Genomic DNA, 14,260 nt, shown 5'->3' on the forward strand with positions numbered 1-14,260 from the left:
TGGGTCAGTTAAGCATCTGCCTTCAGCTCAGGTCATGATCTCAGGGTCCTGGGATCAAGCCCCATATCAGGCTCTCTGCTCAGTGGGGAGCCTGCTTCTTGCACTCCCTCTGCTGCTCCCCTTGCTTGTGTTCGCTGTCTGTCAAATGAATAAATAAAATCTTTAAAAAAATGAAATAAAATAAAAAATATATACTTATTTTCAAAACTGTCTTGGCTTTTAGAGCTTATCTATGAGTTTTTGTCTCCTGTACCATATGAACTTAATATAGCTTGATATTTGACAAGACAAATCTGTCCAGCGGCTTTGTAATTCTTTTTCAAAATATTCCCAGGTATTCTTGCATATTCATACTTCTTAAAAATTATCTTTCAATCAGTTTGTCAAATGCCGTGCAACCCTTGTTTATATATTAAGCAAGAGCCAAAATGCCATGCAAACCCTTGTTTGTATATTAAGAGCCAAAATATAAAAGCTGAATGAAGCAGAATGATTAATATGATTAAATCAGAATTAAATGTGGCTAAACACACTGTAAACAATGCTAAATGACAAGTCTCACATAGACTGTGAGAAAATATCTGTAACAGAGGATCAAAAATATACAGAACTACAAACTACCATGTATATTTCCAGTATTTCCAACATACATGATAGTTTAATGTCCTTAAATAAAAGGAATTTTTCCTTTTTTTTTTTTTTTTTAAGTAGGCTCCACACCCAGCATGGAGCCCAACTTGGAACTTGAACTCACAACCCTGAGATCAAGACCTGAGCTGAGATCAAGAGTCAGACGCTTAACTGACTAAGCCACCCAAGTGTCCCGAAAGGAATTCTTTTAAATTAGTATGAAAAAAGAAACACATTTCAACAACAAAAGAAAAACTGGGCAAAGGACACACAACTAGGTAATTCACAATAGAGGAAGAATAGTCAATGAATACTCGAAGGGTTTTAACTTCCTTAGTAATAAAAAATGAGGATATACATAAGATAAGACTAAACTGGGGCGCCTGGGTGGCTCATTAAGCATCTGCCTTTGGCTCAGGGTCCTAGGATCAAGCCCTGCATTGGGCTCCCTGCTCAGTGGGAGGCCTGCTTCTCCCTCTCCAGCTCCCCCTGCTTGTGTGCTCGCTCGCGCTCTCTCATGCTCTCTCCCTGTCAAATAAGTAAGTAAAATCTTAAAAAAAAAAAAAAAAAGATATGACTAAACTATTAAATTGCCAAAGTTTTGAAAAAATTAATAATTATAGTAGGGTTGGCTAGGATGCATAGAAACTGCTACTGAAAGTATAAATTTTCTGAAGGGCAATTTGGCACAATGCATTAAAGTTCTTAAAATGAGCACGCTCTTTGATCTAGTACTTCCATTGCTAGTACTGAAAACAAATCATCCTACATGTACACAAAGATTTAAGTATAAGAATGTTAATTCCTTGTTATTTAAATGAACAAAAAATCAGAAACATCAAAAACACGGACTGAGTAAATAACTTAAGGTCTATTCCATATGGAAGAAAATTATAAAGTCACTAAAAATCATGTAGAAGAAAACGTATCATAAGGGGATAATGTTCACAAAATATTGATGAAAGTTATAAAAAAATATACAAGAGTTGTTTTTTCAAAATTCTATGCATCTATTCATTATTCATCTGTCTAGAAAAGACAAAAAGTATGTCAAAACTGTAGCAGGATTAAGAGTTATTTTTGGGACGCCTGGGTGGCTCCGTCAGTTAAGTGTCTGCCTTCGGCTTGGGTGGTGATCCCAAGGTCCCAGGATTGAGCCCCGCATCGGGCTCCCTGCTCAGCGGGGAGCCTGCTTCTCCCTCTGCCTGCCCCTTCCGCCTGCTTGTGTCCCCTCTCTCGCTGACAAATAAGTAAAATCTTTTTAAAAAAGTTATTTTCAAGTTCTTTGTGCTTTTCTGTATCTGACATTCCTATAATAATCAAGTGTTTCTTCTGTAATCAGAAAAAAAACCTCTTTTTAAAGGAGCACACTTTATTCTGTCATTGAAATCAGGGTATTTTCTACATAACAAAGACATATTTCAGGTCATAATCAAAAACTATAATGAGCAAAATTAAAGCACCTGGACATCTGAGAGCCCCAAAGACAAGCACTCAAAACAATGCACAACGAGGGAGGAAGCCACATCCAGGACAGCAGCTCTTTGTGGGTTTCCCCTTTCTCCATACCTGTTATGGTGTTGACGACTGTTCGAAGGATAGTGGGAGGCTTTATCAGTTCTTTGAGGATGTTTGACTCGGTAGCCAATGGAAACCCATTGTCAAGCATCTCTTCTAGTACCTCATAAACCACAACCACATTGTCTTTGATCACAGGCTCTGAACAGACTCCAAAATAATCCTGATGAAAACACAATATATACAATGTAGATCATTCAGAGACTGTAATAAAGAGAATCTTCCTAAGGAATAAGGATCTAGGCCTGTCCATGTGTTTACACAGTGCTTCTGGGATATTCTTCTACAATAAGGGAATGAAGCATAACCACAGTTCTCTTAAGCGGAGGCAGAAAGAACACTGGACTGGCTTATAGTACTAGTGTCATTACTAACTTCTTTTATAAATTAAGAGAAAGTTATTTAACTTTTTTGGGTTAGTTTCTTCAACTAGACAAAACTGAATCTAGACTATCATACGTGCTTAGGAACAAGAATTTGAAAGAACTACGCAAAATAATAATACTTGATATGACATAGATTGGACCCAAAAATCTTTTTAACTCCTTCTGTTGTGCTATTCCTTAACATTCATGCAGCAAATACGAACTGAGAGGGAAATAAAATGAAATGAGGGAGATGAACTAGCGCACCAGAAAATCTCTTTGGATCATCTTTACACTAAGATGCTAGGATTCTAAGGCTTTGTCCTTTTACTAACAAAGACTGAGATACTAAATGATCCACATTGTGGAAAAAATACTGGATTCCAAATCAGAAGACCTGGGTGGTAACCTTATTGTCACCTACTAGAAGAGTCATGCTAATTCGGGTTTTGATTTTTCTTTTAATAGTATAATTAGGATAATACCACTTGGATGCACATGGATGTTTTAAGAACTAAGCATGACTGATTAAATGATAGTATGTGTGAAAGTGCTTTGTAAACAAAAAGGACTTTATAAAATGTGATGCATGATGATTAAAAGAAATGCTTGTAGTCATTTGATATGCCCCTTCTAGCAACGTCAGTCACATCTTTTCCAGGACCTCTGAGATGGTCATACAACCCTCGTTGAATTCATCCACTGAAGGGAAATTCACCCTTTTGAGAAAGCCCATTCTATTCATGGAAAGCTCTGATTATTAGAAAGTTCTTTCTTTTGCTAGACTGAAATTTGCTTCCTAGATCTGCCTTACAGAACAAATTTACATAACAGCCCCACAAGTTATTTGAAGACAGCTGCAAGCTTTCACTTCCATTTTTTTTCTCCCACCCAAACTGTTTGATCCTTCCACTGTTCATGCTGTGGTATGGTTTCTAGATTGTTCCACAACCTTGCCATTTCTTTGAATATGCTCTAGTTTCCCAATATGCTCCTAAAATCATGACATCCATAACTGAACAGACTACAGCTGTGATCTAAATTACATCAGATAATGGCAAATATCAGAGACATTCCAATATCCAAGAACACTTAAGAGTCAGGAATGTGTTTCTAAAACAAGATTTCTTCTTTAAAAACAAGGATTTAAGGGGGGGAAAAAGTAACACATTTCCTTCCCAAGAGTGCTTTTCTTTTGAAAAATAAATAAGACACCTCACGAGATTTTATAAATCAGACATAATGTGAACTGAGTCACTGGAAAGAATATAAGTATGACAAATTGCTATAGCAAAAGCATTTGCAATTCTACAGCTGGAATTCTTCCATCATATTCCAGTACTAAAAAAATAATGCAGCCAGAGAGAAGACATTAAAATCAGGGTATGTCCATTTGCTTTTAACAAATCCTTCAAAAATGACAAGCTCTGAAGTCCCAGACTTCCAAACTAGTTACTTGACTGTTATCCCAAATTCCTCTGTGGTTTCCACTAGATTAAGCAACCTTTCTCACTTCCTGTCTTATAATAAATTACATAATATTGCTATGGGGGTATGAAGCAAATGCTGGGTTTCACCAATGGGACTGTTAATCTTAGAATGGGGTAAAGTATCATATGTGGAAATCATAATAAGGCCCAACAAGAGTAGTTTGAGGTCATAATACTGGGTTCTTCTACTTCTAGTTCCTCCACATACTGGGATTTATAATTCCCAAGTTTTTACTGTGGGGAGCAACTGGTATGCCACATGAGAACTGGAAACCCAGAATCGTGCTACCAGCAAGTATTGGTGGGAAAAAAATTATGAAATACATGCTGTTCTAGACATGTGATACAGATATGACTGCAAATAAAAGGGCTCTTTGACTTGTTTTTTAATTTCCTTGTCATATCGGAGTCATTCTCTTCTCTAATTCCACAATTTCTGTATTCATATGACCAATTCCAGACTTCACATGACACAGAAGTTAAACCAAAGGGCCCTTGCTTCTCACTTACTGAGTTATGCAAATAACTGTAACAGAATTTGAGCAATTCTTTTAGGGGGAAGGATCCCACTGTTTGAATTCAGAGTCTGGGCAGCCTAAAATCCTCTGCTATAAATGGTGCTGACATTCTGGTATAACTTACTTATACTTCCCCTATACCCTGCTCCCCCAAGATCTTCAAATCTATTCCTGAAAGAAAAACTCAAAGTGAAAACCGTGTCTTGTAAAATGTGTTACTTAAATTCTTTACAGGAACAGAAGATTGTCCAATCTTGTTTGCAACAAGAGTTCATCACTGACACGCTGTGGTAAGCACCCCAAACCCAAGATGAAGTTTGGGTTCACAAATTACTCCTGCCAAGGAGAGTGAAGCAAGCATTACTTAGCTTTCTCCTAACTTTTGAAAATATACGTATCTTTACACACTCATCACTTTTTGAGGCAACTCAAAGCAACGTAGTTGACAATGGCTAGCATCAAGTCCACTAAAACAAAACAAAACAAAACCCCCAAATTAATTTCCTCTGATTTATGAACAAAAAGTAGGGCAATTCCAATTTCCAGAACTAAAATGACGGTATACAATCATTCCAAGTAGAGTGGCTTTCTTATGCAACAGGTTCAAAGGTATTCAATTTGTCATTTCAGATGCAGCCAATTCAATAAACAGAAACAAGAATCTTATCAGATGGGAGAGGAAGTGAGCAATGTCAGTTTTGATTTTTTAAAAAGTTCCTTAATTAAAGCTGAATACAATGGGAAAAGAACCATAAAGACACTTTATAATTTACATGTACGAGCCTCCTCACATTCACGCACCTGAAATGTGTCCACTACTCGGTGAAGGAACTCAATAACAAATAGAGGTGGGACCTCTGTCTGGATCACAGCCACAAAAAAGATCTTGTGACGGTAAACACTTAAGAGATAGTGGTGAGGGGTAGGGATAACTGGAGGTACATTTTCTGCCTCAGTCGCTCTCTCTTGTGCCTCAAAAAAGTAATCACAAACAGAACGGCTGACCACACTTTTCCAATGTTTTTCCAGGAAAATATCTCCTGAGGAGTTGATCAAGAAGAGGCTATGAATCATGGTGGAGATTGTCAGTGAGAGAGGAAAGTCTTCTTTGGTCTGAAAGCCTCAGAACTGCCAATTTTCAACCCTAAAAATAAAAGAAGGCATGGTCAATTCCACTCAATCAAAACACTGTACCCATCCTTCAAGAGCAGACTCAAGTCCTCCTCTACTGTAAGAATCTGAAGTATCCCTCCCTAGAATTCCTAAGGATAATTATCAGCCATCCTGTTTGCCAATCATCTACTGCCTGGTTATCTTTACTATTGCCTTAATTATACCATTTAAAATTCTACTTAATTTTTGGATGTCTGTTTTCTCAACTGGACTGGAAGCTCCTTGAGAAAAAAGACCAGGCCTTACCGTTTCTTGTTGCCTCACTGCAGTGCGCCCCACACAGATGAGAGTTTCAAAAGAATATTGATGAGTTTCATGTATTTAGCCACAACTCACACATACATAAGAAATGCTTATGGTTGGGCGCCTGGGTGGCTCAGTCGTTAAGCGTCTGCCTTCGGCTCAGGTCATGATCCCGGGGTCCTGGGATCGAGTCCCACATCGGGCTCCCTGCTCGGCAGGAAGCCTGCTTCTCCCTCTCCCATTCCCCCTGCTTCTGTTACTGCTCTCGCTATCTCTCTCTCTGTCAAATAAATAAATAAAATCTTTAAAAAAAAAAAAAAAAGAAATGCTTATGGTTGTCCAGTCTCATATGGCAGCCATTAGCTAAATGCCATCATTAAGCACTTGAAATGTGTCTGGGCTGAACTGAGATGTGCTGTAAGTATAAGTACACACCAGACTTTGAAGGTCTTGTATTCAAAATGGAATTTTAGATACCAATAATTCAATAGATTAATTAATATTAACTTAATATTGATATTTTGATATATCAGGTTAAATAAAATATACTAAAATTAATTTAACCTTGTTTGTTTTTGTTTAAAGATTTTATTTATTTGAGAGAGAGAGAGCACAAGCGGGGAGCCGCAGGCAGTGGGAGAAGCAGGCTCCCTGCTAAGCAAGGAGCCCTATGTGGGACTCAATCTCAGGACCCTGGTATCATGACCTGAGCTGAAGGCAGATGCTTAACTCACTGAGCCATCCAGGCACCCCTAATTTAACCTTTTTAAAAAATGTGGTTACTAGAAAACCGTAAAATTACATATCTGGTTCGCTTTATGTATCTATTGGACAATGCTGGTCCACGGATGGAAAGCCATCACTGTGGTCTTCATTCAGTCAGTCAGACCCCATTCTCTTGAGTACTTGTTATGAACAAGGTTCTGCATTGACTGCCCTAAAAAAATCTCTCTGGGGGATACCCAAGGTCTCTCAGGCGGCAGCATCTCTACGGTGCCTGTCCCCAGTATGTGGCGCCCGCGCTGGACCCCAGCTGTGGGGAATGACCCCATTCCACGAGTTGGCTGCGAACTGGCCCTGGTGGTCAAACCGCAAAGGCCTGTCGTACCAAGTGCCCCAGGGCAAGCTTAATCCCTCTGTCCGCGGACGAGGCAGCTGGAGGGAGGGGAAGAGGTGGGTAACCAGGCTGGGGAGGAGGAGAGGCGGCTGCTAAAGTAGGTTATTTTTGCGCTGGTCCCAGCCCAGCTGCCTGCGAGCAAAAGATGATGGAGGCCATTTAGGGCGGGGGTGGTCGGGGGGGGGGGCATTTAAGGTGTGCGCAGGTTCAAGCGATGAAAAAGGTCGCCAGACTGCACACGTGCGTTGCCGTGGCAACAGTGTCCCCTCCTCCCTCAACCAGCAGGACGGAGCGGGCCACCTCCCCAGCCCGGTACTCGGTCCCTCAGCTCTCCCCGCCGCATCCTGTATCTCGGGAGGGTCAATCCCACGGCAACCCGTAGCTCTGAACCTGCCCCGCGCGTCCGGCCCGGCCCCCCGCGCGTCCCAGTCCCCAACCCCCAGACCCCAGCCGGGTGCGTGCACGCGCTGCCCCCAACCCGGACCCAGCCAGGACCCAACCTGGAGGTCGCCAGCCCTCCTCACCCAGCCTCGCTCCTCGCCAGCACCCACCGCTCCGACGCGCAGACAGACCCCGCCCCCCGGCCGTCCCCCGCACGCGCGCCGGCGGCCGCTCACCTGCTGATTGGCTGCCCCGTGGGCCTCACGCCAGCACCGCCCACGACCGAGATCTTAAAGCCTCTGATTGGACGTCGGTGATCCACTTCTCCCCCTCTGATTGATCGCTGTCCGCCAGTCACATTCTTCTTGGCTTTGAGTCCCCAATTGGCCCTTGTTGAGGCTTCGGTAATCTCCAATTGGTGCAGTTCTGTGGCTCCGAGCCCTGATTGGCTGTCGTGAACAATCTGAGGGCCGCCTGGCCCTTAGTCATCCAGTCACAAAGGGGTGGCTGCTGCTGCCACCTGCGTAACCCTGAATGTACCTCGAGGGGGATGCTAAAAAGTGTGATTTCCAGGGCACGATTTGTCAAATAGCATATCATGGGTAACAAATCTTGAGCAGTAATAACTCCTTTCCATTAGATAAATTCATTTAAAAAGAGACACACTGCCTTTTCATTGATGTGCATCGGGGAAAGTAAAGGTGATTGGCTGTTTAGCGTCTTATCGAGAGCTCTGGACTTGGATTCAGGAGGCCTCTTCCAGCCCCAGCTAGACCACCACCTGCTTGACCTTGGACACGGCACTTAACCTTTCAGAATCTCAGTTCCCAGATCTGAAAATGAGGTAGTTGGGCAGGTCTCTCTGCAAATTATATTGGAGTTCTAATGACTTTTATAATACATTTTAAGTGATTCAAATCATTGTGATCCAGAGAGTCATGAAGTAGAAGTCAGACAAGGTTCACTTTTAGTTAAACTATAAGATGAGGTATGGGAAGGTGCCTGGCACATCACATGTGTTCGATAAAATGGCAAACTGGTGTTAATGGTATTAATGCTGATCTAGACCACAAGGCTGTCACCCTGCTCCGGCTTTAGTTTTCACTTCCGTGAAAGGAAGCATGAGTGGCAACTCCTCCATAAGGAAGGCCATGATAAACGTATATTAAAGGTGGTATGGATTGTTCTTTGACATACTTGCTAAGGACAGATAGTTGACTAATTTTTAAATAAGCAAAAGAGAAAGTCCAAAACTAAAATGGCTGAATGATGTAGCATCATATAAGCTTAGGGGCTCTGGTGCCAGACTGCCTGCATTTTAATCCTAATCCAACACTTGCCAGTTTGAGAAAGTACCTTAACTTCCCTAAATTTCAAGTTCCTCCCTTCTCAGATAAGGGCACTAAGAGTACCGACTGCACAGAGTTGTGAGCATTGAGTTAGAAAAGTGTTAGCGATTGTTATTACCTAAGAAGCAGCACAAGGTGCAATCGCACATGGTTACTAAGCAATGTGTGTCAAAGGTGCAGAAATGCAATCACTGCTGTGGCCCTTCCTCATTCGTTGCATTAATGTTTACTGAGAGCCTCCTATGTATCAAGCCCTGTGCGGGGTGCTGGGGATGCTGCAATGACTACCATCACAGGCATAGTGTCTGTTGTCACAGACGCTAGCTGAGAAGACAAATGAGAAGCAAGTAATTACAAAGCAGTGTGATGAGCAAGGAGCACATGGGGGGGAGGGCAAGGTTTGCTGGTGGAGGGGGCTGACCCAGAGTCAGGGAAGTCCTAAACTGAAACCTGAGAGATGAACGTAAATTCCTCAAATAAAAGGGTGGAAGGACAAAGAGAAGATTACATGTGGAAAGCTCTAAAGATGAGAGAATTAAGTATAGCTGAGTTAGAATTGGAGAAAGAGTGCAGGGGGACTAGAGTAGGAAGATACATGGGAGCCAGGTGGTTGTGAACTTAATAATTGTTTGTATATATTGCTTATAAAATGATATATAGTAATATATACTGTAATTATAGTTACATAATTATAATGTATAATAACAATTATATATACAGAGCATATATATACAGATATACACATAAAAACACTGTGTGGCATGCACTGTTCCTTTATTCCATAGATATTTAGTGAGTCCTACTATGTACCATCACTGTTCTGGTGTTTGGATGCACATAACCAGTGAACATAAAACAAAAATCCTTGCTCTAGTGGAGCTTATATTCTAGTGGAGAAGACAAACAATAATCAATAAATACAATAAGTAAAGTATATAGTATGTTAGAGGGTGATAAGTGCAGTGGAAAAAAAACAGAAGGGAGATCAGGAGTGTCATAGAACTGGAGGAAAAGTTATAGTTTTTAAAAGGGTAGTGAGAGTATGTCTCATTGAGAAAAGACATTTGAGCAAAGACTTGAAGGAGAAGGAGTTAGCTATAGGGATATCTGGGGGAAGAGCATTCCAGTAAAGGGAATAGGCAGCGTAAAGGCCTTAAGACCAGAGCATGCTTGAGGAGTCCCAGGAAGAGTAAGGATTCTACTGGAGTAGAATGAGCAAGGAGTAAAGTAGGAGATGAGGTTACAAAATGGAGGCTGGGGACTTGACTACATAGGATCTTAAAATCTGTCATAAAGATTTTGGCTTGTAGTGGTTGTGAAATGGGAAGCCAAAGGAGGCTCTGAGAAAGGAGCCAAATCATCTGACTTATCAATCTGCTGGCCTGAGAAGAGACTGTGGACAGGCCAGGGTGGAAGGAGACCGGTCAGGAGGTTGCTGAGTAATCTAGGTGAGAGATGATGGGGCTTGGTCCAGGTGTAGGCACAGATGTTGGAATGAGGAGTCAGATTCTGTCTACAGCTTGAAAGAGGAGCCAGCTGGATTTCCAGGTCAATGGGATGTGAGGAGTGAGAGAGAACAAGAGAAAAGTGAAGGGCAACTGAGCCTGATCATCTGGAAAGACAGTTCCAGCAACTGAGATTAAAAGGACTTTCCGCAGAGGAAGTTTGAATGAAAAAAATTAGGAGTTCAGCCTTGGACATATTAAATTAATATAGCTATTAGCTATCAAGTGGCTATGTTGAGAAGGCAGCTGAATATATATGAGTCCAGGCTTTAGGAGACAGGTCTGAGCTGGAGATGCACATTTGGGAGTTACCAGGATATGGATATTAAAGCCATGAGTCCAGTTGAGATGACTAAGGGAATGAGCATGGAGAAAAGGACCAGAGTCCAGGGGTACTCCAAATTTAAAGGTTCACAGAGGAGAGGAAGGTCCAGATTTATATAGTCTTCCCAACTACCCTAAAATGAACTACTGTTATGATCCCCTTTTGATAGATGAGAAAACTGCAGTGAGCGCTTAGGTAAACCGCCAAAGGTCCAGTAAGTAGGTAAGTAACACACCTGGAGTGTCCAGTAGGTAGGTAAGTAACACAGCTGGAGTTCACGCACACAGCAAGATCTAAGCGGTCTGGTCTGGCACAGACTGCACGCCTCCTGCCTCTCTCAGAAGCCCAGGGCAGGAGACCCAGTGAAGAAATGTTAAGCAGGAGAGTGAAAGGCTTTCAGATTTAAATTTCAGAGACCAGGCATGGGGAATGGATTGAAGAAGGCCAAGCTTGGGGGTAGGGAGATCATTTAGACTACTGCAGTAATCCACATGAGAGATGCTAGTGACTTCAACCAGCATGGGGGATTGGAGAAGTTAGTGGACAAATTCCAGAGGTCTTTGTTTGGAGGTAGAATGAAGGGGATTAATTAGAAAGTGAGTAGTAAGGAAGAATGAGGAATCCAGGATTATTTGTAGGTTTCTGATTTGGGCAGCTGTATGAATGGAAGTGTCATTTGTTGAGTTGAGGATCACTGGAAGAGAACCACATTGAGGGGAGGGAGAGGTGGCTGAATTTATTCATAGCAATGCCAAGGGTCATGTCCAAAATCAACACTCAAATATTTTTTGAATTTAATCAAACATCATAGAATTTGGGAGCTCATAGGGTATCTTGTCATGGTATTAGGAGGGGCCACAGGAAACCACTGACAAATGGCAAGTCCATTTTATGCATAAAAATCTCTGGGAAAAGATTTTCTAAACCTGCCACTGACAAACCATCCTAGTGTTTAACAGCTCTCACTGCTGAGAAGTTTTTTTCTTTTTTTTTTTGTTTAAGATTTTATTCATTTATTTGAGAGAGAGAGAGCACGAGGTGGGGGGTGAGGGCAGAGGGAGAGGGAGAAGCAGACCCCTGGCTGAACAAGGACCCCACCGAGAGGCTCAGTGCGGGGCTCAGTGCTGGGCTCCATCCCAGGGCCCAGAGATCATGACCTGAGTTGAAGGCGGACCCTTAACCAACAGAGCCACCCAGGCGCCCCTGGGAAGTTTTTCTAATGTGAGAAGCCACTCTCAGCTCTCAGGGTTCCCTGAAAATTATTTAAGTATCATTATTATTAATATTTTGGTCTGAGACAAGAGAGGCCTTGCTCACTGAGAGACATTTTTAAGGGCTCCACAGTGGGGCCGCAAAACCCCTCTCTAGCTTTGACACTTCTTCCTCCTATCCATGAATGCTCCCCTTGCATCAAACCTCACTACTGGTCATGCACAGAAGAAACAGAATGCCTTCTCTCCAAGTCTCTGTTCTCACTGATCCCTCTTCTTGGCATGTATTTGTCTCTTATTCATCCTATTTGTGGAAATTCTCTCCAGCCCTCAAGGCCCAGCCATATGTTTTCTCCTCCACGAAGTCTGTCCCAAGCTGGGTGCCCCCACACTAGCAGTAATTTCTCCCTCTTCTGTGACTAAATAGCATTTCGCAGCTCCTTTATGTAACCTACAGTGCTTTTGACACTGTGCCACACATTCATGTATGCAGTCTGATCACCACAACTGGATTGTAAACTCTTTGAGAACCACAGTGTGTATAGCTCAGTGTCTACTATATATTCATTCATCTATTAAACTAACATTTATGAAGTGCCCACTATCTCCTGGACACTAAGGGCACAGAGACCATTAAAGCATGTCTTCAAGGAGCTTATAATCCAATATGGGAAGAAACTCTAAAGAAAAGACAAGGTCCCTTTAAAAAATTAAAACAGCTCCTTTAAGGCTGGTCATGGAAGGAGTCCGTCCTTCTGGAGAGGAGAGCCTAAAGTCAACACCCCTAACCCTCAAACAAGAGACTCACCTTCCCCTTAGGGACTCCTGCTACTGGCTGCCCCCACCACGCTGGACTTCGGAGATCAGTATTCCTTTAACTCTTCAACACCAGTGTAGACATACTAGTTTTTGTTGAATTTCCCATAGGAGAGCAAAGACCAGGGTGGACACTTATACAAAGCTTGTTTAAAGACTTGGGAATAATAAAAGGGAAATGAACAGAAAGAGTCACATCAACTAATAATGTAGCTCACAAGATGTGATATGCTGAGGTATTCTGGGATATATGCCTGCTTCCAGGTGGCAGAACTTCTCTGTAACTCCTCTTATGCAGGAACCCCAGCAAAGCCATCTCAAGTTCCTGAAATCCAAACCCTGCCTGACAAGAAGACAGTAGCATCCCTCTTCCAGCAGCCTCAGGCTGGGCTCCTGGTTCTGGTCTCCTGAGGGAAATAATCATTGAACCAAATGGCTCCTTCCCTAGATGCTATACCCAGGAATATCCAACAGTGAATATACCTAGATGCTCTAGCATAGCATAGCATAGCATAGCATAGCATAGCATAGCATAGCATAGCATAGCATTATTCTGTGGCTTCTTGCTAGATGCTCCTTCATTCTCTCTCTATACTCCCTGTCTAGATGACCTCATGAGTGTAAGTGCTCTTTTAATTATTTAATTTTGATTTTGTATCCCCAACCTCAACCTCTTCATAAACCTCCAGACCCACATATCAAATCACCCACTTGACATCTCCACTCAGGTGCCTCACAGACATGTTAAACAGGACAAAAAAGAGCTCTTGAGTTTTCTTCCCAAATCTGTTCCTTCTTCCAGCCCTACTCCATCTCCAGCTTTCCCCATCTTAGTAAACAACATCACTACCCATTCAACTACTCATACCAATACCCACAAGTCATCCTGAGGTCCTCTATTACCCTCATCCCTGCAGCTAATCCAGAAACAAACCCAGTTGATTCCCTCACCAGGTATATCAGGAATCCATCCTCTCTCCAACTCTACTGTCACAACCCCAATTCAGGCCACCATCACCTCCTGCCTGAAAGACTATAAACCACCTACACCCTGGTCTCCCAGCTCTACTCTCACCCCTTTCAATTCATTTTATATACAGCAGCAAGAGTGAGTTCAAAAGAACTATTAATGGTTATGTGAAGCTTAGACCCTTCAATGCCTTCCCATGGCATTTAATTCAAATGCCTTTACCACTTTGCTATAGACGGTTTGTGGTCTCTCAAAATTCATATGTTAAGTCCTAATGCCCAATGGGATGGTATTTGGAAGTCGGGCCTGTGGGATGTGATTAGGTCATGAGAGTGAAGTCCTCATGGATGGGTCTCTTATAAGAGACCCCAGGGAGGAACCCCAGACTTACCACCATGTAGGGATGCAGAGAAAAGATGGCTGTCTATGAACCATGAGGCAGGTCCTCACCAGACACGGAATCTGCTGGCGCCTTGATCTTGCACTTCTCCACCTCCAGAACTGTGAGAAATAAATGTTTGTTGTTTAAGCCACTCAGACTATGGTACTTGTGTTGCAGCAGCTTGAATGGACTAAGGCACATCTCTTT

The 14,260-nt window shown here is 42.4% G+C and overlaps 1 protein-coding gene across 9 annotated transcripts in view; it reads right to left on the reverse strand.

The window, feature by feature from the left end:
* AP3M2 (adaptor related protein complex 3 subunit mu 2) overlaps window positions 1-14,260 on the reverse strand; it is a 96,978-nt gene that overhangs the window by 9,647 nt on the left and 73,071 nt on the right. For 6 of the 9 annotated variants that reach the window (XR_010409675.1, XM_064585498.1, XM_045879907.3 and 3 more), the window contains 4 exons: window positions 14,063-14,172; window positions 7,732-7,958; window positions 5,383-5,725; window positions 2,200-2,371 (listed from right to left, as the gene is read on the reverse strand). Coding sequence is in view for 8 of the 9 variants with exons in the window: in XM_064585498.1 (XP_064441568.1) it covers window positions 2,200-2,371; window positions 5,383-5,655 (445 nt within the window). In the remaining variant the exon portion in view is untranslated. Of the gene's footprint in view, window positions 1-2,199; window positions 2,372-5,382; window positions 5,726-7,614; window positions 7,687-7,731; window positions 8,358-14,062; window positions 14,173-14,260 lie in introns of those variants that run through there. The other 3 variants (XM_064585495.1, XM_045879910.2, XM_045879908.3) reach the window with 3 other exon arrangements.

This window comes from Mirounga angustirostris, unplaced genomic scaffold, assembly GCF_029215605.1.
Source record: "Mirounga angustirostris isolate CCGP_5_RB_7025 unplaced genomic scaffold, mMirAng1.0.hap1 SCAF_2, whole genome shotgun sequence".
NCBI lineage: Eukaryota > Metazoa > Chordata > Mammalia > Carnivora > Phocidae > Mirounga > Mirounga angustirostris.